Raw genomic sequence first — 26,757 nt, 5'->3', positions numbered from 1 at the left:
CCTGCCCTTTCTGGTAGATAGAGAAGATCCAATGCCAATATTTATCCTTCAACTGATTTTGCTAAACACAATCTGACTATTGCCTAATTTCTGTTTGTAGGATCTTGCTATGCACAAACCAGACACTATGCTTCCTACGTTAAAAGAGTGACAGTCATTCAGAAAGTAGTTTGTTAGTTGTAAAATGTGTTCATCACATACAATTTTCCATTATCACCCAAACATCTCCCCACGTCTTAAGTCACCTCTAGATTTAAATCATTCAATTCTTGTACATGGTCCCCTACGCTTCCAACTTGGGCCTCATTTGATTCATCCTTTCTCTACTTTATCATCAGTGGTAGATTGGAACTATTTCTTCCAGCATGAGAGTCCAGAACCAGGGAACATACATTGGTAGATTTGGACCAATCAGGGGTGGAACAGACTTAATTGGTAAAATGAGTCTAGATTAGAGTGGTCCTGGAAAAGCACAGCAGGTCAGGCAGCATCCGAGGAGTAGGAAAATCGACGTTTCGGGCAAAAGCTCACTTTTGCCTGCATAATTGTGGAACAGACTTAATTGGTAAAATGAGTCTAGATTAGAGTGGTGCTGGAAAAGCACAGCAAGTCAGGCAGCATCAGAGGAGTAGGAAAATCGACGTTTCGGGCAAAAGCTCACTTTTGCCTGCATAATTGGTTAAACGGCATACTTTTGTTCTTCTGCTCCAACACACTTGATCTTGCCTTCAGTCAGCACCCTTCTTCCTCTTGCCACCACTGCTTGACAAGCGAGTTTCCAGAAATCAGCGCTGGGGCTGTCTGCAATATAGATTATTGACTTGGAGGAAGAAAGTAAATGCTCTGTTGCCAAATTTTCAGCCAACACAAAATAGATGGAAAGGCAGATTGTGATAGGGATATAAATAATAGCGAGAGAGAGAGAGACTGACAGGTTAAGTAAGTGGACAATATTTGGCAATTGGAGTATTAATATGGGAAAATATAAAGTTGTTCATTTTGGAAGGGAGAACATAAGGACAAAGCATGATTTAAATGAAGAAAATTGCAGAAAAGCTGCAAGACATGCAAGGCATTTGTGGGACTTTATTCATGAAATAGAAAGCTAGTTTACAGGTAGTCAGGAAGGCTAAGTGAATGTTGGCCCTTATTTCAAGGGGATTGGAGTACGAGAATAGGGACGTCTTACCGCAACTGTACAAGATGCTGGTGACACATCATCTGGACTGTGAACAACTTTAGCGTCCTTATTTCAGAAAGGATATCATTTCATTGGAGGCAGTTCAAAAGGTTCACACGGGTGATCCCTTTTGTGGATGGACTGTCCTGTGAGCAAAGGCTAAACAGGTTGGGATTTTATTCGCTGGATTAAGACGAATGAAAGGTGATCTCATTGAAACATACAGGATTTTTAAGGGGCTGGACAGGGTAAATGCTGAGAAGATGTTTCCCCTCAGAGGAGGGCCTACGACCAGAGGGTATGGACTCAGAAAAAAAGGTGTCAATTGAAGACTGAAATGAGGAGGAATTCCTTCTCTCGAATTTCTTGCCACAAAGAGCAGTGGGAGCAGAGTTCTTTCGTATCTTTAAGGTTAAGCTAGCTAGATTTTTGATCAGTAGGGGAATCAAGGGTTATAGAGTCATAGAGATGTACAGCGTGGAAACAGACCCTTCGGTCCAACCCGTCCATGCCGACCAGATATCCCAACCCAATCTAGTCCCACCTGCCAGCACCTAGCCCATATCCCTCCAAACCCTTCCTCTTCATATACCCATCCAAATGCCTCTTAAATGTTGCAATTGAAACAGCCGCCACCACTTCCTCTGGCAGCTCAGTCCATACACGTACCACCCTCTGTGTCAAAAAGTTGCCCCTTAGGTCTCTTTTATATCTTTCCCCTCTCACCCTAAACCTATGCCCTCTAGTTCTGGACTCCCCTACCCCAGGGATCCCAACCCCTGTACTCAATACTCTGACCAATAAAAGAAAGCATACCAAACGCCTTCTTCACTATCCTATCTACCTGTGACTTCACTTTCAAGGAGCTATGAACCTGCACTCGAAGGTCTCTTTGTTCAGCAACACTCCCTAGGACCTTACCATTAAGTGTATAAGTACTGCTAAGATTTGCTTTTGCAAAATGCAGCACCTCGTTTTTATCTGAATTAAACTCCATCTGCCACTTCTCAGGCCATTCCCATCGGCCCATCTGATCAAGATCCTGTTGACTACACGTCCAATTTTGGTGTCATCTGCAAACTTACTAACTGTACCTCTTATGCTCGCACCCAAGTCATTTATGTAAGTGACAAAAAGTACCAATCCTTGTGGCACTCCACTGGTCGCAGGCTTCCAGTCTGAAAAACAACCCTCCACCACAACCCTCTGTCTTCTACCTTTGAGCCAGTTCTGTATCCAAATGGCTAGTTCTCCCTGTATTCCGTGAGATCTAACCTTGCTAACCAGTCTCCCATGGGGAACCTTGTCGAATGCCTTACTAAAGTCCATATAGATCACATACTCTGCCCTCATCAAACCTCTTTGTTACTTCTTCAAAAAACTCAATCAAGTTTGTGAGACATGATTTCCCACACACAAAGCCATATTTACTATCCCTGATCAGTCCTTGCCTTTCCAAATACATGTACACCCTGTCCCTCAGGATTCCCTCCAACAATTTGCACCACCGAGGTCAGGCTCACTGGCCTATAGTTCCCTGGCTTGTCCTTACCACCCTTCTCAAACAGTAGCACCACGTTTGCCAACCTCCAGTCTTCCGGCACCTCACCTGTGACTATTGATGATACAAAGAGGCCCAGCAATCACTTCTCTAGCTTCCCACAGATTTCTCAGGTACACCTGATCAGGTCCTGGGGATTTATCCACCTTTACCCGTTTTATGACATCCAGCACTTCCTCCTCTGTAATCTGGACATTTTGCAAGATGTCACCATCTATTTCCCTTCAGTCCATATACTTTTCTACAGTAAAAACTGATGCAAAATACTCATTTAGTTTCTCTCTCATTTTCTGCGGCTCCACACAAAGGCCACATTGCTGATCTTTGAGGGACCCTATTCTCTCCCTTGGTACTCTTTTGTCCTTAATATATTTGTAAAAACCCTTTGGATTCTCCTTAATTCTATTTGCCAAAGCTATCTCATGTCCCCCTTTTGCCCCTCTGATTTCCCTCTTAAGTGTACTCCTACTACCTTTATGGATCAGGGACTAAATGAAAACCGCAAGAACTGCCTATGTTGTAAATCGAAAACAGAGACAGAAGTTGAAGGAAAAGCTCAGCAGGTCCAGCAGCATCTGCGGACAGAAATCAGAGTTAAACGTTTGGGGTCGAGTTCTGAGGAAGGGTCACTGGACCTGAAACATTAACCTCTGATCTCTCCCCACAGATGCTGCCAGACCTGCTGAGCTTTTCCAGCAATTTGTTTTTGTTTGGATCAGACACTATCTTAGTGAACGGCAGAGCAGGCTGAAGATGCTCAATCGTCTAACTCCTGTTCCTATGGCCATTTTCAGTTTATGAAGGTCTATGTTAAAAGTACGATGTATAGGCAAGAAGCATCTGTAATAAAACCATTCAAACCACACACAGCCTCCACTACTCCTGTTCATACAAGGCACAACAGTCCTTTTTTGGAAGTTCTCAAACATTAAGTGCCAGACAAATGAAAAAGGGAAGGCACTTTGGAGCATCTGAAGGAAAAAGAAAACACAATTGCAAGGCTTGTAGATCGAAAAGAATGCCTCTTTGATACATTTTGCAAATTATACAGCAGCAAAGTGGATATTTACACCCACAGAGTACATACACATCAATGCACCAGAAAAAAAATATGGAAATTAGGAAACTGTTTCTATTGAGAAAATGCCTCAAAAATTCTAATGTACAACATGTTGACACTCAGGAAAACATTAAGAAATTACATGTTATTCAAAAAAAAGAATTGCAGTGTGTTTTGGTAAAACGTGTTTAACTAAAGACCCACTTATTTCCATGTACAGCACTTATCGACTTACAATGAAATGGTATTTGTGCAACAATCAAAGTTTCAAGATTTCAACCAAAAATATGTACTTAGAAAGTTGACAGCTGTAATGGGAAAGTTAGTTCAATAGTTCAGAAATTATGATTTCATAATTTTTTTTAACTACAACAAACAACATTTCAACTAAAGGTTTGACGTGGAGCTTGCCTCAACAGAAGTCAAAAACGTGTCTCAAAGAGCTCGAAAGGAAGCATGAAATATAATTAGTTCAATTATGATTCTCAATAAAAAAGAATTTTGATGTACATGTTTTATTAAAATCTATTCCAGTGACTTATGTCTCATTCATCTTTTGTCTTGGACCATAATCTCGTAAGATTTACATCCATCCTAAGTGCTGTTCAACAACAGAGTGCTTTATTTGCCAGCACATCTAAGGCCTCCTGTATCTGTTCTCTTCACTCATTCCCCACCTTATCTTAATCTCTCTCCTCTCCAACTCTTTCCCACATGGGAACCTTGGGCTTAACGTAGCACTCTTGCTCTTGCCTTCATTTCCTGCTGCTTGACCTGCTGTGCTTTTCCAGTGCCACACTTTACAACACTGATCTCCAGCATCTGCGTTCCTCACTTTCTCCTTGCCTGCATCAATGAAGACATTCCTTAGTCAGAGGAAGGCACCCAAAAAAATGTGTGAATCAAATCTGTCAGGTGTGTAAACGTGTGGTGGAGGACTGAAGTTTATTTCTGATGGTGGTGGGGGTGTAATACAGGAAAGTGAGCACACAAAACTTTTCTTTGCATTACATTCATTAGAAGTATCTCCATTTTTGGTTGCAAGCAGTACAAGAGGTTTTATCCTATGAGCTTGGAATCCACTCTGACAATCCTCTCATTGGACCCTTGACACATCTATCTTCAAAGTGGCCCAATTATCCATGCCAATTGGATTACTAATGACCGTATATCAAAACAGCCCTTGTATCCATCTTCAATATTTTTATAATTGAAAAATAAAAGTGTTAAATCAATTATTTTTAAAGCCCCTAAGATTTTACTCCAGGGTTGCTCCAGCATTATCTAGTCATCAAGACAGAGAGTTGAGGACTTTCTCTCTACATCGAGTAGTGAGACTACACTTAATGAACAGTGGAATGTCACTTGGGCAAACATCCTTCCTTTTGGAGAAGCATTTTACACTGCTTGGCAAGAAATTATGAATTTCCAACACAGAGCAAAATCAATCCAATCTGATAAACTATGGCACCACAGCATCAACTATTCGCTGGCCTACACAGATGAACAGGCTTCATATTTTACTTGATTCTAAGGTACCCATCCTTGTTTCCAAATTTCTCCATGGACTCATCCCTTCCTTTGTTGAAGGAAGTTGGACTGGGGTGTACCAAGTTAAAAATTACACAACAGAGAGTTATAGTCCAATAAGTTTATTTGGAAGCACTAGCTTTCGGAGCGCTGCTCCTTCATCAGATGGTTGTGGACTCCAAACATTAGTGCTTCCAACTAAATCTGTTGGACTATAACCTGCCATTGCGTGATCCTTCCATTCTCAGTCAGCTCCTCCAATCCTGGTACTCTCAAATCTCAACGCTCTTCCAATTGTGCATTCTCAACTTTCAACAACCTAACCTAACCTAGGTATATAACGCAAGACAAGAGTAATTACTGGGGGAAAGGCAATTATGATGTGATTAGACAAGATTTAGGATGCATAGGATTGCGAAGGAAACTGCGGGGATGGGCACAATTGAAATGTGGAGGATATTCAAGGAATAGCTACTATGTGTCCTTGCTAAATATTTACCTGTCAGACAGGGAGGAAGTGGTCGAGCGAGGGAGCCGTGTTTTATTAAAGAAGTTGAATCTCTTGTCAAGAGGAAGAAGGGGCCTTAGGTTAGGATGAGACGTGAAGGTTCAGTTAGAGTGCTTGAGATTTACAAGTTAGCCAGGAAAGACCTAAAGAGAGAGCTAAGAAGAGCCAGGAGGGGACATAAGAAGTCGTTGGCAGGTAGGATCAAGGAAAACCCAAATGCTTTCTATAGGTATATCAGGAATATAATGACTAGAGAAATATTCGGGTCAATCAAGGATAGCAGCGGGAAGTTGTACGTGAAGTCCAAGGAACTAGGGGAAGGGCTAAATTAATATTTTTTGTCAGTATACACACTGGAAAAAGACAATGTTGTCAAGGAGAATACTGAGATACAGGCTACTAGACTAGATGGGATTGAGGTTCACAAAGAGGAAGTGTTAGCAATTCTGGAAAATGTGAAAATAGATAAGCTCACTGGGCCGGATGTAATTTATCCTTGGATTCTCTCGGGAGGTTCACTGGGCTGGATGTGATTTATCCTCGGATTCCTCCAGGGAGGAGATTGCAGAGCCTTTGGCTTTGACCTTTATGTTGTCATTGTCTACAGGAACAGCGCCAGAGACTGGAGGATAGGAAATGTTGTCCCCTTGTTCAAGAAGGGGAGTAGAGACAACCCCGGTAATTATAGACTGGTGAGCCTTACTTCGGTTGTGGGTAAAGAGTTGGAAAAGGTTATAAGAGATCGGATTTATAATCATGTAGAAAGGAATAAATTGATTATGGATAGTCAACACAGTTTTGTGAAGGGTAGGTCATGCCTCACAAACCTTATTGAGTTATCTGAGATGGTGCCCAAACAGGTGGATGAGGGTACAGCAGTTGATGTGGTGTGCATGGATTTCAGTAAGTTGTTTGAGAAAGGTTCTCCACTGTAGGCTACTGCACAAAATATGGAGGCATAGGATTGAGGGTGATTTAGCTGTTTGGATCATAAATTGGCTAGCTGAAAGAAGTCAGAGGGGGGTGGTTTTTGGGAAATGTTCATCCTGGAGTTCCGTTACTGGTGGTATACCACAAAGATCTGTTTTCGGGTCACTGCTGGTTATCATTTTTATAAATGACCTGGATGAGGGTGTAGAAGGATGGGTTAGTAAATTTGCGAATGACACGCAGGTCAGTGGATTTGTTGATAGTGTTGAAGGATGTTGTAGGTTACAGGGGGACACAGATAAGCTGCAGAGCTGGGCTGAGAGGTGGCAAATGGAGTTTAATGTGGAAAAGTGTGAGGCGATTCACTTTGAAAGGAGCAACAGGAATAAAGAGTATTGGGCTATTGGTAAGATTCTTAGGAGTGTAGATGAGGAGAGATATCTTGGTGCCCACGTACATAGATCCCTGAAAGTTGCCACCCAGACTGATAGGGTTCTCCACTCCTGGCACCTTCCCCTGCAACCGCAAGAAATGCAAAACTTGCGCCCACACCTCCCCCCTTACTTCCCTCAAAGGCCCTAAGGGATCCTTCCATATCTGCCATAAATTCACCTGCACCTCCACACACACCATTTACTGCATCCGCTGCGGCATCCTCTAAATTGGGGAGACAGGCCGCCTACTTGCGGAACGTTTCAGAGAACACCTCTGGGACACCTGGACCAACCAACCCAACCACCCCATGGCTCAACACTTCAACTCCCCCTCCCACTCCACCAAGGACATGCAGGTCCTTGGACTCCTCCATCGCCAGACCATAGCAACACGACGGTTGGAGGAAGAGCGCCTCATCTTCCGCCTAGGAACCCTCCAACCACAAGGGATGAACTCAGATTTCTCCAGTTTCCTCATTTCCCCTCCCCCCACCTTGTCTCAGTCAAATCCTTCGAACTCAGCACCGCCTTCCTACCTGCAATCTTCTTCCTGACCTCTCCGCCCCCACCCCCATTCCGGCCTATCACCCTCACCTTGACCTCCTTCCACCTATCGCATTTCCAACACCCCTCCCCCAAGTCCCTCCTCCCTACCTTTTATCTTAGCCTGCTGGACACACTTTCCTCATTCCTGAAGATGGGCTCATGCCCAAAATGTCAATTCTCCTGCTCCTTGGATGCTGCCTGACCTGCTGCGCTTTTCCAGCAACACATTTTCAACCCAGATTGATAGGGTTGTTAAGAAGGCCTACAGTGTGTTCACTTTTATTGATAGAGGGATTGAGTTTCGGAGCCAGGAGGTTGTGCTGCAGCTGGACAAAACTCTGATGCGGCCACACTTTTGAGTATTGCGTACAGTTCTGGTCACCGCATTATGGGAAGGATGTGGAAGCTCTGGAAAGGATTCAGAGGAGATTTACTAGGATGTTGCCTGGTATGGAAGAAAGGTCTTATGAGGAAAGAGACACGGTGGTTGAGAGGTGACTTAATTGAGACCTATAAGATAATCAGAGGATATATAGCATGGACAGGGAGAGCCTTTTTCCTAGGATAGTGATGGGTAACATGAGGGAACATAGCTCTAAATTGAGGGCTAATAGATATAGGACAGATGTCAGAGATAGTTTCTTTACTCAGAGTAGTAGGGGCATGGAAGCCACTATCTGCAACAGTAGTAAACTCACCAACTTCAAGGGCTTTTAAATGGTCATTGGATAAACATATGGATGAAGATGGAATAGTGTAGGATAGATAGGCTTCAGATTGGTTCCACAGGTTGTTGCAACATCGAGGGCCAAAGGGCCTATACTGCGCTCTAATGCTCTATGTTCTATGTACCACTGGCAGCTAAAGTTCTCGAATTCTCTCTTTATACTTCTCCAACTTGTTTTTTTTTAAACTTTAAGATGTTCCTTAAAACTTGGCTATTTCACCAAACTTCTGGTCACCTGTCCTAATATTCCCTCACATGGCTCAAAAATCTCACATCTTGCTTGAAAATCCTGCTACGAAACATCTAGAGATGTTCTGCTGCATTGTAAGTACTCATAATTGCAAGAGCTGTTGCTGTTGTTGTTAACTGGAAACCTGCCTGCCCACCAATGGATTTTCAATCACGAGGGAAGTAATAACAACCTCAGCTCATTTTAGCTTCTTGTTGGAAGCAGCACAAACCTTGGTTCACACAAGGGTTCATTTGGGCAGCCAGTCATCTGCGACACATTTACATCGTGAGTTTATTGATTTATTTTCTTAAACTGAACACATCTAAGGTCACACCGTTCAGTGGATTAGAATACCAAAAAGAAAACATTGCTAACAACATTCAATAACATTTTCCATTCAGTCTCTTTTTTTTCCTCAAGAATGTGTTGCACTTATTTCTAACTAAAATATAAAATGATTTGCTCCTTTTGACTATTTATTTTTCAACCTTACTTACTTTCTCCATAACATGGTATTTACAGCACAATTCAGTAAAGTGGGTCTGAATCATGGAAGCTGCAAGAGAACTCTAAAGGGTTTACAATTCTCTCCCCAACTGCTACCCTAATTCCTAAGAAGCAAATACATATCAGATAACTTGGACATTCCCAAGACTTTGGCTCAGCCCAACATCACATGATTCCTTTTGATTGGGGAGTCACGATGAGGTTGTACAGGACGTCAGTGAGGCCTCTTCTAGAGTACTGTGTACAGTTCTGGTTGTCAAGTTACAGGAAGGATATTATTAAATTGGAAAGGGTTCAGAAAAGATTTACTAGGGTACAACTGGGAAGGGAGAGTTTGAATTATAAAAATAGGCTGTACAGGCTGGGACTTTTGTTTTTAACTGGAGTGTAGGTGGTTGAGGAGTGGCCCTGTAGAGGTTTGTACAATCATGAGGGATAAAGATATGGTGAATAGAAAAGATCTTTTCCTGGGAGGTGGGGGAGTGGTTTAAAAATTAGAGGGCATAATTTTAAGGTGAGATGATAAACATTTTAAGATGATAAGGGGCAACCTTTTCTTTTTACACAGACAGTGGTTAGTGTATAGAATGAGAAAGTGGTGGATGCAGGTACAGTTACAATGCTTAAAAGATATTTGGATAGGTCCATGAATAGGAAAGGTTTGGAGGTATATGGTCCAAATGCAAGCAGGTGGGACTAGTTTAGTTTGGGAGCATGGTCAACGTGGACTAATTGGACTGTAGAATCTGTTTATATACTGTATGACTATGAAATGCCCAATCTGTCCAATTATCCAATTGGGGCCATATAGTGTCACAATGGATAGCATTGCTACCTCACAGCATCATGGTTTGGTTTTATGGGTTTATGCAGAGTTTGCACATTCTCCTTCTATCTGCACAGGGCTCCTCTGGATGCTCCATTTCCTCCCACAGTTCAAAGCTATGCAAGCTAGGTGGATTGGCTATGCTAAAAATTGTCCTGTTGCATCCAGAGATATGCAGGTTAAGTGGGTTAGCCATGGTAAAAATCCCTTGTGGTGTTGCAAGGATAGGGGTGGAAATAGGTGGGATGCTCTTCGGAAGATTGGTGCAGACTCGATGGGCCGAATGGTCTCTTCCTACCCTGTAGGGATTCTATCACTGCTTGTCTGCCATTGATCTGATGCCATGAAAGCAGGTGTATGATTGTATCAATCTTTTCTGTTTGTTCATTCTCAGAGCATGGGTGCTACTGCTTAGGATAACATTTACTGGCCCCTCCCAACACTAAAGTTATGGTATGTTCAGAATTGAAATTAATATGCTTAATGTTCCTTTAACATTACCCTTAGAGGTTTCACATTGAGCTCACAAACCACTTTCTCCTAAACATGAGCAGTAGTTCTCTTGGCTGGAAGGTCAAAATTTAAGATCAAACCTATTGTCCTCAAAGCAAGGCTGGTGCTGGAATTGGATATGATTTCAAAGCAATGTATAGGTTACAGCTACTAAAACAAACACTAGAAACCCATAAAGAAAAAGTAGATATTTAATTGTTTACTGATCAACACTGAACATTTTCATTAGCTGCCCGTTGTGGACAGTCAGAGGTCAGTTCTCACTCCTTCAGAAAACAATGCAAGCTTTAACTTGCTGTTTCCTTCTTATTCATCAGTCGCCTCATGTTTTCTTTACATAGATAAACCAAGCGCTCAACAGAGATTGCGAACCGTTAAGTTGACCCAGATGCTCCTTGTTTTATCTCTCGAATGTCAAATATAGACAGCATGATTGCAAATTACTAGGCATGTTATCCTGAAAGTTCTGATTTTACAACAGGGATGTAACTGGAAATATACGTTTGGAGTCCACATATGCCAAAACAGATAATGAACAAATTACAGCTAATGAACCCCATTTCTTTATTTTTCATTCCAACTTCCATTCCTCCTCCACTGAACCTGGTAATGCCGACTACAGTGTGGTCCAACATGAACAATCCCTGGTGCTTAACAAATAGCCAATGTTCAGGTTTGAGCCTGACGACCAATATTCCTGCTGAAGGGCTTATTCCTGAAACATCGATTCTCCTGCTCCTTGGATGCTGCCTGACCTGCTGTGCTTTTCTAGCACTACCCTCTCGGCTCTGATCTCCAGCAGCTGCAGTCCTCGCTACCAATAGGACGTGCAAGTGCACAGTTTAATTGTGGTAACATCACTGAACTAGCAATCCAGAGGTGTCATTAATGTATGGACACATGAGTTCAAATCCCACCTGAGCCCCTGGGGAATTCAAATTCAATTAGTTAATTAAATATTTGGAATGAAAAGCCACCATCAGTAATGGAATGGCCTAAACAACTGGTTTGTGCAAAAATCTAACTGCTTCACTATTGTCTTTTAGGGAAGGAAACTGACCATCTTTAGCTATCCTGGCCTGTACGTGACTCCAAAATCCATGACAATATGGTTGCTCTTAACTGGCCTTGGTCACACCTGTACAATGTGTATTTATTTGAAATGAATATTTACCTGGAAACAACATGGAGAATGGATACATTGCTTTCAACCAAAAAAAAAACCGGAGAGGTCAGATAACCTTTATTCTTTTTTGTTAGGGCTCGGTTAACTCAGTTGGCTGCATGACTGGTTTGAGATGCGGAGTGAATCCAACAGCATATGTTTGATTCCCACACTGTCTGAGACTACCATGAAAGGTTCTCCTTCTCAGCCTCTTTCCTTGCCTGAGGCATGGGGGGCATTAGATTAAATCACCACCCGTCCTCTCTCTTGAATGACAGAGCCAGCCCTATGGCCTGATAAGACTATGGTGACTTTACCTTCACACAGAGCTACGCAAGGCCCTGGAAGATATTGAGCATGCCTGGACCAGTCCTGATGAAAGGTTCTGACCTGAAACATGAACTCCCCTGATCCTCAGATGTTGCTTGACCTGCTGTGCTTTTCTTTCAGCTCCACACTTTATTGACCCCAAGACATTGAAATGCAAATGACCATTTTATTGAAAAGGCCCCATAGGCAACAAATCTTTCCTGTGAATTAATGGCTACTATTGCTTAAACAGTTAGAGAAACTTGTTCACAACAGATTTGCAGATTTAGTGGCTTTGGAGGGGAGACCCAAAAAAATGGGAGAATCATCCCATTTTATCACGAGATATGTAAATGGCTGAAGATCTAACACTATTGTGTCAATGACCAAGCCGACAGAAAACATTTGAAAGGACAATAGAAAGCATATACAATGGTCACATGATATAAACCAGGTTCCAGACAAAGCAGATTTTAAATAAAACACATTTTGGAAACTAGGAGGCAGAGTTCCAGACCAGATAGGAACAGGAGGTGCATAAAATCTATCAGGAGGCAGATAATTCTGGGTAGGCCTTTATCTAACCAATGGAGGAACCAAATAAAGTTTTCACTGCATGGATTCAACTGCTCATCAACAGTTGAAATGCAAAGCCAGAGATTCCTGTCACTGCAAGAATGTACCATTTCAAATCCGTCTTCTCCCACCTCTATTTTTTTCAGTGGACCAGAATCATAGGCTGGTAACACTTCAAACCTCATTTCAAAGGAAACAAGTTTGACTGAATTTTTCAGACTCTTAATACTTAAGTGCATGCTACCTCTTTTGCAATTACTGTGTGTATGAATAAGAGAAAGTGAGGTCTGCAGATGCTGGAGATCAAAGTTGAAACTTTATTGCTGGAACAGCACAGCAGGTCAGGCAGCATCCAGGGAACAGGAGATTCGACGTTTCGGGCACAGGCCCTTCTTCAGGAATGAGCAGAGAGTGTTCAGCAGGAGAAGATAAAAGGTAGGGAGGAGGGACTTGGAGGAGGGGCGTTGGAAATGTGATAGGTGGAAAGAGGTCAAGGTGAGGGTGATAGGTCGGAGTAGGATCCTACTCCGACCTATCACCCTCACCTTGACCTCTTTCCACCTATCACATTTCCAACGCCCCTCCTCCAAGTCCCTCCTCCCTACCTTTTATCTTCTCCTGCTGAACACTCTCTGCTCATTCCTGAAGAAGGGCCTGTGCCCGAAACGTCGAATCTCCTGTTCCCTGGATGCTGCCTGACCTGCTGTGCTGTTCCAGCAATAAAGTTTCAACTTTGATATCCAAATGAATCCAACAAGAACTGGACCAAGCATATGTGGTACTCATAATCTTCTTCATCCTAAGTATACGCATGATTTTACTACAACTGCTAAGTATTTCATCAGTAATATTTTCAGCAACATAACACAAAACATCGCAGATAAGAAAAACTGCAGCATATTAACATGCCAAATTTCCCCTAAAGTAAATGCATTAAAATTCCATCAAATTTGACAATATTGTTATGTATTTGGCTTTAAGGGGTTAACACGTAGGGGGTTCCATACAACAGCCAAGCAGGGTGAGATCAATAGTTGTGATGTTGAGAAGATATGCTCTTCTTCATTAGGGTAAATAAAACCACAGAAAGTAGACAAAATCAAACACAAAATATTGCTGAGGAAAGGAGTGAACAAAGACAGAAATGGGAACTATTTAAATGTAAATCTATGATTCGCTCCAGTAATAATATCTAACAATATTCAATATCTAGGATCATACCAAAAGAGTACTTTGAAGTATTAAAGGGATTTTCTGCTATCTAGTGATCTCTGAGGCATGAAGTTTCCCTTTCTTGATATGTGCAAGATCAAGACAAACACTAGGCATACAGTAACAGTGATATCACCGCAGGGAGTTGGCAGCCAATTACACTGAAGTATTCTCAAACAGCAAATCAGAAAGTAAAATGCAGTAAAATCTTCTACTCAATTAAAATTTCCACAGAGTAAATACAAATCATCAGTGATACACATGGGATTAAAGTAGCTGAAATATCATAACTTTTTTTTAAATTTGAAAAAAACATTATTGCCATAATAATGGCAAAAAAGCATCCCAGTGATATAACATTAGATTTCTATGAGTAACTATTGAGTTATTAAAATTAAATTGCATTTATATAGTAACTGTTATGGCCACAGAACACCTATCACATTTCCAACGCCCCTCCTCCAAGTCCCTCCTCCCTACCTTTTATCTTCTCCTGCTGAACACTCTCTGCTCATTCCTGAAGAAGGGCCTGTGCCCGAAACGTCGAATCTCCTGTTCCCTGGATGCTGCCTGACCTGCTGTGCTGTTCCAGCAATAAAGTTTCAACTGTGTGTATGAATGCACAGACACATGAAAGCAAACACTTATGAAATATTTCGCTAGAGTCATAGTGTCATAGAGATGTACAGCATGGAAACAGACCCTTCAGTCCAACTCGTCCTTGCCGACCAGATATCCTAATTTAATCTTGTACCTTTTGCCAGCATTTGGCCCACATCCCTCCAAACCGTTCCTATTCATATACCCATTCAGATACCATTTAAATGCTGCCACTTCACCTGGCAGCTCATTCCATACAGGCACCACCCTCTGCTTGAAATGATTTGCATGCAGAGGGTGGTGTGTGTATAGAATAAGCTGCCACAGAAAGTCATGAAACTTGTAAGGGTTCAGAAAATATTTACAAAGATTTGCCATGGTTGGAGAATTTGAGCAAAATGGAGAGGGTGAATACACTCATAGTATTGCAAAAGTGGCCTACCCAATGTTGTGTACAACCAAAACATGACATCCTAAATCTTGTACTCAATGCATTGACCAATAAAGGTATGCAAACCAAAAGCCTTCTTCACTATCCTGTCGACATGTGACTCCACTTTCAGGAATTATGAACCTGCATTCTAAGGTCTCTTTGTTCAGCAACACTCCCCAGGACCTTACCATTCAGTGTATAAGTCCTGCCTTGTTTCGCCTTTCCAAAATGCATCACCTCACATTTATCTACATTAAAATCCATCTGCCGCTCCTCAGCCCATTGGTCCATCTGCTCAAGATCTCTTGGTACTCTAAGGTAATCTTCTTCGCTGTCCATTACACTTCCAATTCTGCTGTCATCTGCAAACTTACTAACCGTACCTCCTATTTTCACATCCAAATCATAGTCATAGAGATGTACAGCACAGACCCTTTGGTTCAATTCATCCATACTGACCAGATATCCTAAATAATTCTAGTCCCATTTGCCAGCATTTGGCCCATATCCCTCTAAATCTTTTTTATTCATATACCCATCCATATACCTTTTAAATGTGAATTGTACCAGCCCTCCACGATTTCCTGTGGCTGCTTATTTCATACATACACCAGCCCCTGCGTGCAAATCATTTATACGAATGACAAAAAGCAGTGGACCCAGGACTGATTCTTGTGGCACTCCGCTGGTCACAGACCCCCAGTCTGAAAAGAACTGGTTCTCCTTCTTAAAGATCTCTCGAAAAAATTTGTAACTTATCTACGCTTGAGAGTTCTGGCTCATCAGGTGGCTAAAAATGGTTAATTTCAGTCATAGGAGGAAAGAATAGAATAGAACCAAAATTCGGTTTATTGTCACATGTACCCTCATGAGTACAGTTGAAAGTTTACATGTCGCTAATTATGGCGCCATCTTAGGTACAGAGGTACTCAAGTACAGATTTTTAAATACAAATTCTTATGAAAAAAATTTAGAACAAAAAAGAAACTAGAAATCCAACATTACAGATCATAGGAATAAATTAGAAAAATAAAGAAAAAAGAAGTTCAGAATAAAGTCCTTCTAACCCAGTCCACATTGGCACCTAGCCTCTAGTCTGCACTGGGCCTGGACTCCAGACTGTGCTTGGCTTCACCACGAGGCGTTTGAGGCTGGGAGACCACTCTGCAATTACCTCGAGGTCAGATGTCCCCACTGAGGCCAAGCTGGGCCAAAACAACTCAGTCAGGCCGCCAAGAAATCACCACACCGAGCTGCCGAGAGAACGCAATGCTCGGCCAAGAGACCGTGCCGGGTCCACGCTGAGGCCAGGAGTCTGAGACTATGACTTCAGGACATCACCGAGAAGAAAGGAAGAAGAAGGAACACCAAGTAGAAAAAAGCAGAAAAAAACAGATGATATGGATGAGCTCAGGCTGAGAAGTCTTACTCCACCGCCATCTTGAATTGAATTGAGCAAATTAACCTACCAACTCCCTCTTATCCACAACACCTCTGAAATTACCTCACAAGCTACTTAAGAATATTAAAACTCTTATGAAAGCTATACTCCATGTAAAATGAAGTGGTTCAGTGAGCTGGCTCATCACCTCCACAAGGGCAATAAATGTTGGCTCTGCCAGCAATGCCCATCTCCTATGACGGAATAAAGAATAAAATTTTAGAGGTCGTTAAAGCAGAGTCTGAACTGGACTCATGTCATGTCTTTGGGGTCCTGAAGGGAAATGGTGACCAGCCCCAAGTCACCGCCCACGTAGGTACCAACAACTTAGGTAGAAAGAGGGATAGGAATGCAAGGCAGAATTTCAGGGAGCTAGGGTGGAAGCTGAGAGCGAGATCAAACAGAGTTGTTAGTTATCACTGGATTATTACACATGCCACATGATAGTGAGTTGAAGAACAAGGAGAGATATCAGCTGATCATGAGGGTGCAGGGATGATGCAGGAGGGTTTCAGGTTTATGGATAATTGGGGCTCATTTTGGGAAAGATGGGACTTCTACAAACAAAACAGTCTTCACTTGAACCGGAGAGATACTAATATCCTGGGTGGGAAATTTGCATAATGCTATTCAGATGGGTTTAAACTAGCACAGCAGGGGGGTGGGAACCTGTGTTGTAGTTCCAGTACACAGGTGGATGAGAGTAGGGAGGACATGGACAGGATGTCACGGTCACAGGAATGTGCTGGTAGACAGTAAGCTGGTTTGAAATGTGTCTACTTCAACACCAGGAGTATCCGGAATCAGGAAGGTGAGGTTGCAGCTTAGATAGGTACCTGGGACTTTGATGTTGTGGCCATTTCAGTCTCACACTCAAGCTTGGGGCAGCTGCCGCCAAGGCGTGGTGGGGAAAGACCACCGTCTAACATCTGCCTGCCTAAGAAGAACAGGGGGCCCGCGCAGTCATTTGGGCTCCGCTGGCGCCTCAGCTCAATGTATTCGCACCAACCTGTGAATATGAATGATCACCCTGTTTCGACACGCAAAGAAATGGAATGTTTACAGAATGATGACATGTCCAATTGTATAGATTAAATATATATGAATAAAGTATATTTTTGAAATAAAAAAAAATTTCAGTCTCACACTCCTCAGGATTGCCTATGTGCAGGACAGAGGGTTGGACACCTGCCTGATCAGCCTGGACCAGGAGAAAGCCTTTGACAGGATATCACACATGTATATGAGAGATGTTCTCTCCAAAATGGGCTTTGGAGAGGGAATCTGCAATTGGATCAGACTGCTCTACACCAACATTGTCAGTGCAGTCTCAATTAATGGGTGGGAATCAGACAGCTTCCCAGTCAGATCTGGAGTCAGGCAGGGCTGCCCCCTCTCTCCTGCCTTGTTTGTGTGCTGCATAGAGCCATTTGCCGAATCCATCAGGAAGGATGCGAACCTGAGAGGGGTGACTATTCCTGGCAGCAGGGGCCTGCAGGTTAAGGCCTCCCTGTACATGGATGACGTTGAGGTTTTCTGCTCGGATCCGCTGTCCGTGCGCAGACTCCTGTGCATATGTGACAAGTTCGAATGGGCCTCGGAGGCCAAGGTAAACCGAGGCATGAGCGAGGCCATGATCTTCAGGAACTGGGCCGACCAATCCTCGATCCGCTTCACCATCAGGACCGACCACCTGAAGGTGCTGGGTATTTGGTTCGGGGGGGCTGGGGCATGCACCAAGTCTTGGAAGGAGCGTATCAGCAAAGTGAGGCAGAAACTGGGCAGATGGAAGCTACGGTCGCTTTCCATCGCGGAAAAAAACCTGGTCATCAGGTGTGAGGCACTGTCATTGCTATTATACGTGGCACAGGTCTGACCTATTCCCAGAACCTGTGCCGCTGCAGTCACCTGGGCCATCTTCCAGTTTATATGGAGATCAAAGATGGACCGGGTCCGAAGAGACTCCATGTATAAAGATCTGGGCAACGGGGGAAAAAATACACCCAATGCCACCCTCACCCTGATGGCCACCTTTGTGTGTGGCTACATCAAGCTGTGCGTGGATCCCCGGTACGCAAACACCAAGTGTCACTGAGGTTCTACCTGTCCCCGGTGTTGCGAAGGATGGGCCTGGCCTCGCTGCCGCAGAACACTCCGAGTAGTTGGACCGTTCCATATCACCTGTCCTTCGTGGAGAAGTTTATGAAGAAAAACACCTTTGACCACAATTCCATCAGGAAGTGGTCAGCACGTAGTGTCCTTGAGACACTTCGGGAAAAGAAGAGGGCGGATCCTATCGAGCGGTTCCCTGAGCAGACTGTCAAAGCCATTTGGCAGAATGCCTCATCGCCAGAACTTTCCAACAAGCACCAAGACATGGCTTGGCTGGTGGTGAAAAGGGCTCTGCCTGTGAGATCCTTTATGCCGCACGGACTCTCTCCCGCACCGCACGCTGCCCTCGAAGCGACTGCGGGGGGGGGACGAGACTGTCACACACCTCTTTCTGGAATATGCCTATGCAGAAGAAGTCTAGAGAGGAATGCAGTGGTGTTTGTCGAGGTTCGTCCCGAGCAGCGCCGTGACGCGGGACTCCGTGCTCTACGGTCTGTTCCCCAGGACGCACACCGAGACAAACATCAACTGTGCCTGGAGGATCATCAACTCGGTGAAGGACGCTCTCTGGGTGGTCCGAAACCTGTTGATCTTCCAGCTAAAGAAGGTGACCCTGACTGAGTGTTGCAGACTGGCACATTCCAAGGTCCAGGACTGCGTGTTGAGGGACGCGCTGAAGCTTGGGGTAGCTGCCGCCAAGGTGCGGTAGGGAAAGACCACCTTGTAACGTCTGCCTGCCTAAGCACAGGGATCCGAAGCAGTAAGGGGGCTCCGCTGACCCCCCCCTGCTAAATATGTGGATAGTAATCATACAGACCTGTATATATGAATGATTACTCTGTCTCTGTATGCCAAGAAATGGAATGTTTACGTATGTATGGCATGACCAATTGTACAGATCATCAAAATATTTTATGAATAAAGTATATTTTTGAAATAAATAAAATGTTGTGACCATTTCAAAGACATGGATAGAGAAGGGTCAGGAATGGATTTTGGAGATTCCAGGGTTTAGATCTTTCATTAGGATCAGGGAAAGTGGTAAAAGAGGCAGAGGTTGACTTTGTTAGTCAAGGATGGTATAACAGTGGTTGACAGAACTTTTGACAAGGACTCTACTGAGGTGGCATGGGCTGAGGTTACAAACTGGAGAGGAGAGGTCACACTGCTGGGTTTTTTTTTTAATAGGCCTCCTCAAAGTTCCAGGGATGTGGAGGAGAGGATTGGCAAATCCTGGGCAGGAGTGAAAGGAACTGGGTGGTGATTATGGAGGACTTTAACTTTCCAAAATTGACAGGAAATGCTATAACTATAGTACGTTGGATGGATCAGTTTTTGTCCAATGTATGCAGGAGGGTTTCCTGACATAGTATGTCGAAGGGCCGACAAGAGGGGAGGCCACACTGTATCTGGTACTTGGTAATGATTTAGTGATAGATGAGTACTTTGGAGAGAGTGACCATAATTCAGTTACGTTTAGTTTAGCGATGGAAAAGGATAGGTACATGCCACATGGCAAGAGTTATATATGGGGGAAGGACAATTATAATGCGATTAGACAAGACTTAGGGGGTATAGAATGGGGTAGCAAAATGCAGGAGGGGATGGGGACAATCAAAATGTGGAGCTGGTTTAGGGAACAAATATTGTGTGTCTTTGATAGGTATGCCCCTGTCAGGCAAGGAGGAAGTGGGATAAGGTAAGGGAACCGTGGTTTACTGAAGACATTGTATCTCTTGTTAAGCGGATGAGGGAGGTTTATGTGACATTGAGGCGAGATGGTTCAGATGAGGCGATGGAGAGTTACAGAGTAGCTAGGAAGGATTTAAAGAGAGAGTTAAGCAAAGCAAGGAGGGGACATAAGCAGTCTTTAGCAAGTAGAATAAAGGAAAACCCTAAGGCTTTCTATAGATATGTGAGGAATAAAAGGATGACTCGGGGAGAAATAGGGCCAGTCAAAGACAGGAGTGGGAAGTTGTGTGTGACCCTTGGAGATCAGAGAGATGTTAAACAAATATTTCTCATCTGTTTTCACTCAGGAAAAGGAGAATATGGTAGAGGAGAAAACTAAGAAACGGTCTATTAGACTAGAAAGGATTGAGGTTCGTAAGGCGGAGGTGTTACCAATTCTAGAAGGTATCAAAGTAGACAAGTCCCCTGGTCCAGATGGGATTTTTCCGAGAATTGTCTGGGAAGCTAGGAAGGAGATGGCCGAGCCTTTGGCCTTGATCTTTGAGTTGTAATTGTCTACAGGTTTAGTACCAGAGGACTGGAGGATTGCAGATGTTGTGCCCTTGTTCAAAAAGGGCAGGAGAGATGACCCAGGTAATTATAGACCAGTGAGCTTCAGTTGTAAGGAAAGTTTTGGAAAGGATTATAAGAGATAGGATTTATAATCATCTAGCAAACAACAATTTGATTGGAAATAGTCAACGGCAAGTCGTGTCTCATAAACCTCTGAGTTTTTTTTTAAGAAGGTGACCAAGCATGTGCATGAGGGTAGGGCAGTTGACTTGGTATACATGGACTACAGTAAAGTATTTGATAAGGTTCCACATGGTAAGCTGTTGGTGGGCGGCACGGTGGCACAGTGGTTAGCACTGCTGCCTCACAGCGCCAGAGACCCGGGTTCAATTCCCGCCTCAGGTGACTGACTGTGTGGAGTTTGCACATTCTCCCCGTGTCTGCGTGGGTTTCCTCCGGGTGCTCCGGTTTTCTCCCACAGTCCAAAGATGTGCAGGTCAGGTGAATTGGCCATGCTAAATTGCCCGTAGTGTTAGGTAAGGGGGAGATGTAGGAGTATGGGTGGGTTGCAATTCGGCGGGGCGGTGTGGACTTGTTGGGCCGAAGGGCCTGTTTCCACACTGTAAGTAATCTAAGTAATCTAAGTAAAATGTGGAGACATGGGATTGAAGGTGATTTAGCAGTTTGGATTAGAAACTGGCTTTCTGTAAGAAGGCAATGAGTGGTGGTTGATGGATAACATTCAGCCTGGAGTCTGATTAGTAATGGTGTGCCACAAGGATCTGTTTTGGGACCATTGCTATTTGTCATTTGTATAAACTACTTGGACGCAGGCATTGGTGCAGGGGTTAGTAAGTTTGCAGATGATAGTAAAAGAGTGGCGGATAGTATGGAAGAATGTAGCAGGTTGCAGGGAGACTTGAATAAACTGCAGAATCGGGCTGACAGGTGGCAAATGGAGCTCAATGCAGATAACTGTGAATAATAACAGGAAGGCAGAATACTGGGTCAATGGAAAGATTCTTGCTAGTGTGGATGTGCAGAGGGATCTTGGTGTCCATGTACATAGATCTCTGAAAGTTGTCAGCCAGGTTGTTAAGAAGGCATACAGTTTGTTAGGTTTTATTGGTAAAGGGATTGAGTTCCAGAGCTGCAACTGTGCAAAACGCTGGTGCAGCCACACTTGGAATAGTGTGTGCAGTTCTGGTCACCCCATTACAGGAAGGATGTGGAAGCATTGGAAAAGGTGCAGAGGAGATTTACCAGGATGTTGTCTGGCCTGGAGAGAAGGTTTTATGAGGAAAGGTTGAGGGACTTAGATCTGTTCTCATTGGAGAGAAGGCGGCTAAGAGGGGATTTAATAGAGACATACAAGATGATCAGAGGATTAGATAGGGTGGACAGTGACAGGCTTTTTCCTCATCTTCTTGTAAGAGGGGGCACAGCTGCAAATTGAGGGGTGATAGATTTAAGACAGGTATTAGAGGCAGGTTCTTCACTCAGAGTGGTAAGGGTGTGGAATGCCTTGTCTGCCAACGCAGTTAACTTAGCCACATTAGGGGCATTTAAACAGTCCTTGGATAAGCATATGGATGATGATAGGATAGTGTCGGGTGATAGGCTTAGATTAGTTCACAGGCCAGTGAAACATCAAGGGCTGAAGGGCCTGTTCTGCGCTGTATTGTTTTATGTTCTAAAATTCACCTAAATTCAAAGTCCCAGTAGAGATTACTGGTTAACTATTCGAAGCAGGAATTCCAGACAATCCCCTCCCAATCCACCTTCCCAAGAGTACAAATGCTAACACAAACTATAATAGGTGAACATTGCCCTATCTAAAATCAGCTAAACCCGATTCTCTCCAATGAGTAAACATGACACATTGTTACTTGTAGGCATGCCAAACACCTTGTGACTCATGCATTTATTCATGGACTCAAAGGGTCACTATGCAGACCATGGAGCCAGCACCCTAAGGACTCACTGCAACTCCCTGTTAGAATCAAATTGTTCTTAATAAATATAATAGCAGTGGCAGAAAACATCAGCATGTTTACTCATTCCGGTTTTAAACTAATTCAGGGACTCCCATCAATGGCACAAATAACTTCAAACACGTTGGTTGTCTGAAACCAAGGTGCACAGCATTCCAGGTTCAGTACCACGAAACTCACAGATCTTGAGAGAGAAATGGGAGCTTCAAGAGTTGACTTCAAGAGTTGGCTTTATTGTTTTATGTTCAATTGAACTCGGATTTCACCAGTTTCCTCATTTTGCCTCCCCCCACCCTGTCTCAGTCAAATCCATCGAATTCAGCACCGCCTTCCTAACCTGCAATCTTCTTCCCGACCTCTCCGCCCCCACCCCAGTCTGACCTATCACCCTCACCTTGACCTCTTTCCACCTATCACATTTCTGACACCCCTCCCCCAAGTCCCTCCTCCCTACCTTTTATCTTAGCCTGCTGGACAAACTTTCCTCATTCCTGAAGAAGGGCTTATGCCCGAAATGTCGATTCTCCTGTTCCTTGGATGCTGCCTGACCTGCTGCGCTTTTCCAGCAACACATTTCCAGCTCTGATCTCCAGCATCTGCAGACCTCACTTTTTCCCTTCAATTGGCTTTAACACATTCCAAAATCACTGAGATCCTGAGGAGATATTATCTGTTGATAATAATTGACGTAAACTCACAAAACGTGAAAATTTATCTGCAGAAGGAAATGCACACTTACACACACATCTCACACTGTGTACACACGCGCAGACAGTCACACACACACACACACACACACACACACACAGGCTTGTGCATAAAAAGGTTTCGCTCAGCTCAACAAGACTGTGGGATCAGTCTTGAAACTCAGCCAGAGTGATGGTTAGACAAGTGCCAGCTAACATGAATTCAAACAACTTCACTCCCGCAAATGGAGGTAACATTTACTCACTGCCTTTCAGTGCAGAGGGCGTGACTTCAATTTCCCCCGTGATGGGCTGGAAAGCTGCAAGTTGAGCTGCCAGCTCACTCTCGAAGGTGTCAGGACTCTGCCTGTCCATCAGGCTGCCATTGGCCACTTCATCTACACGGTGCATCTCTTGCTCTTCATACACTGCCACAAGCTGTGGGACAAGCAAACAAAAGGCCAAAGGATATTAGTGTACACTTTCACATTCATCCAACAACGTACACGTACATTGAACTTAAACACTTAAAAGCGCTAAGTGCAGCAAGTTGACACATTTGATGACCATCTCCAAGCCAATTTGTGTAGCTTTCAAGCTTTCTGCCAGCAACTCCTGATTTCTTTCAGAACTAAATGCTTCCTGAGTAATACAGCATTAGAAAATGGAAGGATAGGCGGCCACTGACCTGATGTACGTATTAAAGTTGTTCCTTTTATAATCATGTGTCTCCTTATATTTCTGCATTTGGGCCAGAGTTAACTTAGTTGGTAGAGACTGTCAGCAAATGCAAATTCAGCCCTCACTTGAGGCAGAGAGTGAGAGTGAGAGAATGTGTAACAGCCAAACAGCAAGCAAGAGAGAAAGAGAAAAATTAAAGGAGTGGTATCGAAGGAGGGACTAGGGAAGAGGTTGAAAGGGAGCAGAGGAAGTGAGAAGAGAGATGTGAGAGAAGGTGAGGGGCAGTGGGGATGCAGAGGAGAGAGTGGAAATGGTCAGGAACGAGGGGAGAGATCCGGTAGATTGAGAGAGTTGAGCATTTATTTGTACTGGTTCTCTGTTGGCGACGTGAAAATGAAGTCTCTTCAATTTGGTGGTTAGTAGTTGAGGCCACACCCATTCTCAGCCCAGAAATGCGAAGAGGAGGGATGGAAGAAAGAGTGCAGGAGACAACAGAAGAAAGATGGAGGCCAGTTAGCTGAGTTGGCTGGATGGCTCGTTTGCAATGCAGAGCGACACCAAGAGCATGGGTTCAATTCCCACACCAGCTAAGGTTTACAAAAATGTCCCGGCTCTCAATCTGAGCCTTTGCTGGAGTTGTGGTGGCCTTCAGGTTAAACCACCACCAGTCAACTCTTTCTGATGACAGAGCAGCTCTATGAAACAATGGAAATTTCACCATTACCTACAAATGACTTAAGTTATAATATTTGGGTATATAATTTAAAAATAGAACTTTCCATCTGAACAGCCATCTGTATAAGCCCCATAAATTATATTGAAACATATCATTAAGTACATGTAAAAAGTAGCTCGCCTTATGCTCCAACTACAGTAATCAGTTGTCCCTGGGTTGAACTTTGTCTGTTGGGAAAACATTACTGAGTTATTGCTTAAGGAATAATGCTTGGAATAAATTTCAATTATGAGAAAACCAAATAGTCCAAAGATAAACTGTTCAAGAAACCCGAATTCTAACGCAGTGTTCAGGTGTAATTTCAAGATGAACTCAATTGATATGGCTTTCAAAGCAACGTTCTGCCTGTTTTGTACATTTTCATTTTAAATTTGATCATTCCATGTTACAGGACGATTTTCAGTGCTGACATTTGACACAAAATTCTACCAAGAGCCCCACAAGAGTAAACCTAAAATCAGTTCTTCCCCAGTTTCTCCCTCCATTTCTCTCTTTACCTTCACTTCACGATTCCAGAGTGAAATTCATTTTTTTCCCCAAAAGAGACATCATTGTACCTTGTTTATGAAGTACAATTTGACAGGTGATTTCCAAAACAGAACTCAAAGATGATCAATTACTTTTCAGGAGGAGCAAAATTGGGATACACAGTTGATTCAGGTCTAATCAATTTCCCAAGACACTAAGCAAACTTGGGGGCTTCTTGGCAAGTCAATACAAAAGTACATGTAAAGTATACAAGACAATGTATGGAGTGCGCATAGCAGAGATAGAGCCCCTTTAAAACAACAGTAATATAGGCTTAACAGTCCCATTGCAATGATGGTACAGAATGAATAATTTTGGAATTTCTGTCACATGTATTCCAGAATTCTATTGATGAGTCCGTACTAACATTTTACAGGGTAGAAGATCTCCAATTCCAATCACTTTCTGTATGAAGTCTTACAAATGTCTACACAGTGGTTACAGTTCATTCTCATGGAGACTTACACTGCAACAACTTGCGTTTATATATTGCTTGTAACTTAGTAAAATGGCATAGGGCACTCTGCAGGACCAGACTTCTTATTAAACGTACTTCAACACAAAGTTTTACAAGAAAAACATAGGTCAAGTGGCTGAAAGTGGTGTTCTGCTGTAAGGACTATCTTAAAGGAAGCGCCAGAGGTAGTAGAGAATTTTAAGGAGGGAATTCCAGAACGGAGGGGCTAATTAGCTGGCCACCAATAGTGAAGTGGTGTCCATCAAAGATGAGTGCAAGTCAGTTTCCTGATGAAGGGCTTTTGCCCGAAACGTCGATTTTACTGCTCCTCGGATGCTGCCTGAACTGCTGTGCTCTTCCAGCACCACTAATCCAGAATCTGGTTTCCAGCATCTGCAGTCATTGTTTTTACCTAGATTCAGAGGAATACCTAAATCATGGGAGGGAAGTGGATTAACATAAAATAAATTTAGAGTGGGCTAGGAGGTGGATCTGCTTTTTGCCACTTCTGCACGCAAACAACAATGGAAGAATAGGGAACACCTTCTTACCCACACTCCTCAAAAAGCTGCACGTGCTAGGGGAGGAATTGACAATATCAAGAAAATAAAATATAAAAAGATATGGAACCAAGGCAGTAAACAGAACTAGGAAACATCAGCCTGAACTAAGTAAATGGCAGAATAGGTTTGAGGGGCTGAATGCTTCCCTCTTGATTCAATTCAGGCCAAGACTGCTATTGCTGCAAGCCACACGAGTTAAACAGAGCGTTGACAGTAAAAACAAAACAAAGTAACATTTTGTTTCAGGTTATCTCAATATATGTTCATGTCGGAGCTGGAAATCCAACCTCTTGACTCAGGGAAAGATGAGTGCTGAATGTATCAGAAGGAACAAATTAAATTTGTTCATTTAAAACAGTATCTGGAACAGTGGCAGTCTAATACCTTGTACTACAATGAAATAAAAATGAACTAGACAAATGCATTGGTATAGACATTCATCAAATGCTATACAAAATATTACATT

The 26,757-nt window shown here is 43.2% G+C and overlaps 1 protein-coding gene across 5 annotated transcripts in view; it reads right to left on the bottom strand.

Annotated features, from left to right (window-relative positions):
- LOC122551426 (partitioning defective 3 homolog B-like) overlaps window positions 1-26,757 on the bottom strand; it is a 979,113-nt gene that overhangs the window by 667,171 nt on the left and 285,185 nt on the right. For all 5 annotated transcript variants that reach the window (XM_043693310.1, XM_043693308.1, XM_043693311.1 and 2 more), the window contains exon 3: window positions 23,593-23,764. In XM_043693310.1, the coding sequence (XP_043549245.1) occupies window positions 23,593-23,764 (172 nt within the window). The remainder of the gene's footprint in view (window positions 1-23,592; window positions 23,765-26,757) is intronic.

This window comes from Chiloscyllium plagiosum, chromosome 7 (assembly GCF_004010195.1).
Source record: "Chiloscyllium plagiosum isolate BGI_BamShark_2017 chromosome 7, ASM401019v2, whole genome shotgun sequence".
Classification (NCBI taxonomy): domain Eukaryota; kingdom Metazoa; phylum Chordata; class Chondrichthyes; order Orectolobiformes; family Hemiscylliidae; genus Chiloscyllium; species Chiloscyllium plagiosum.
Note: the sequence above shows the minus strand (reverse complement) of the source record. Positions and strands in the feature narration are given on the sequence as shown.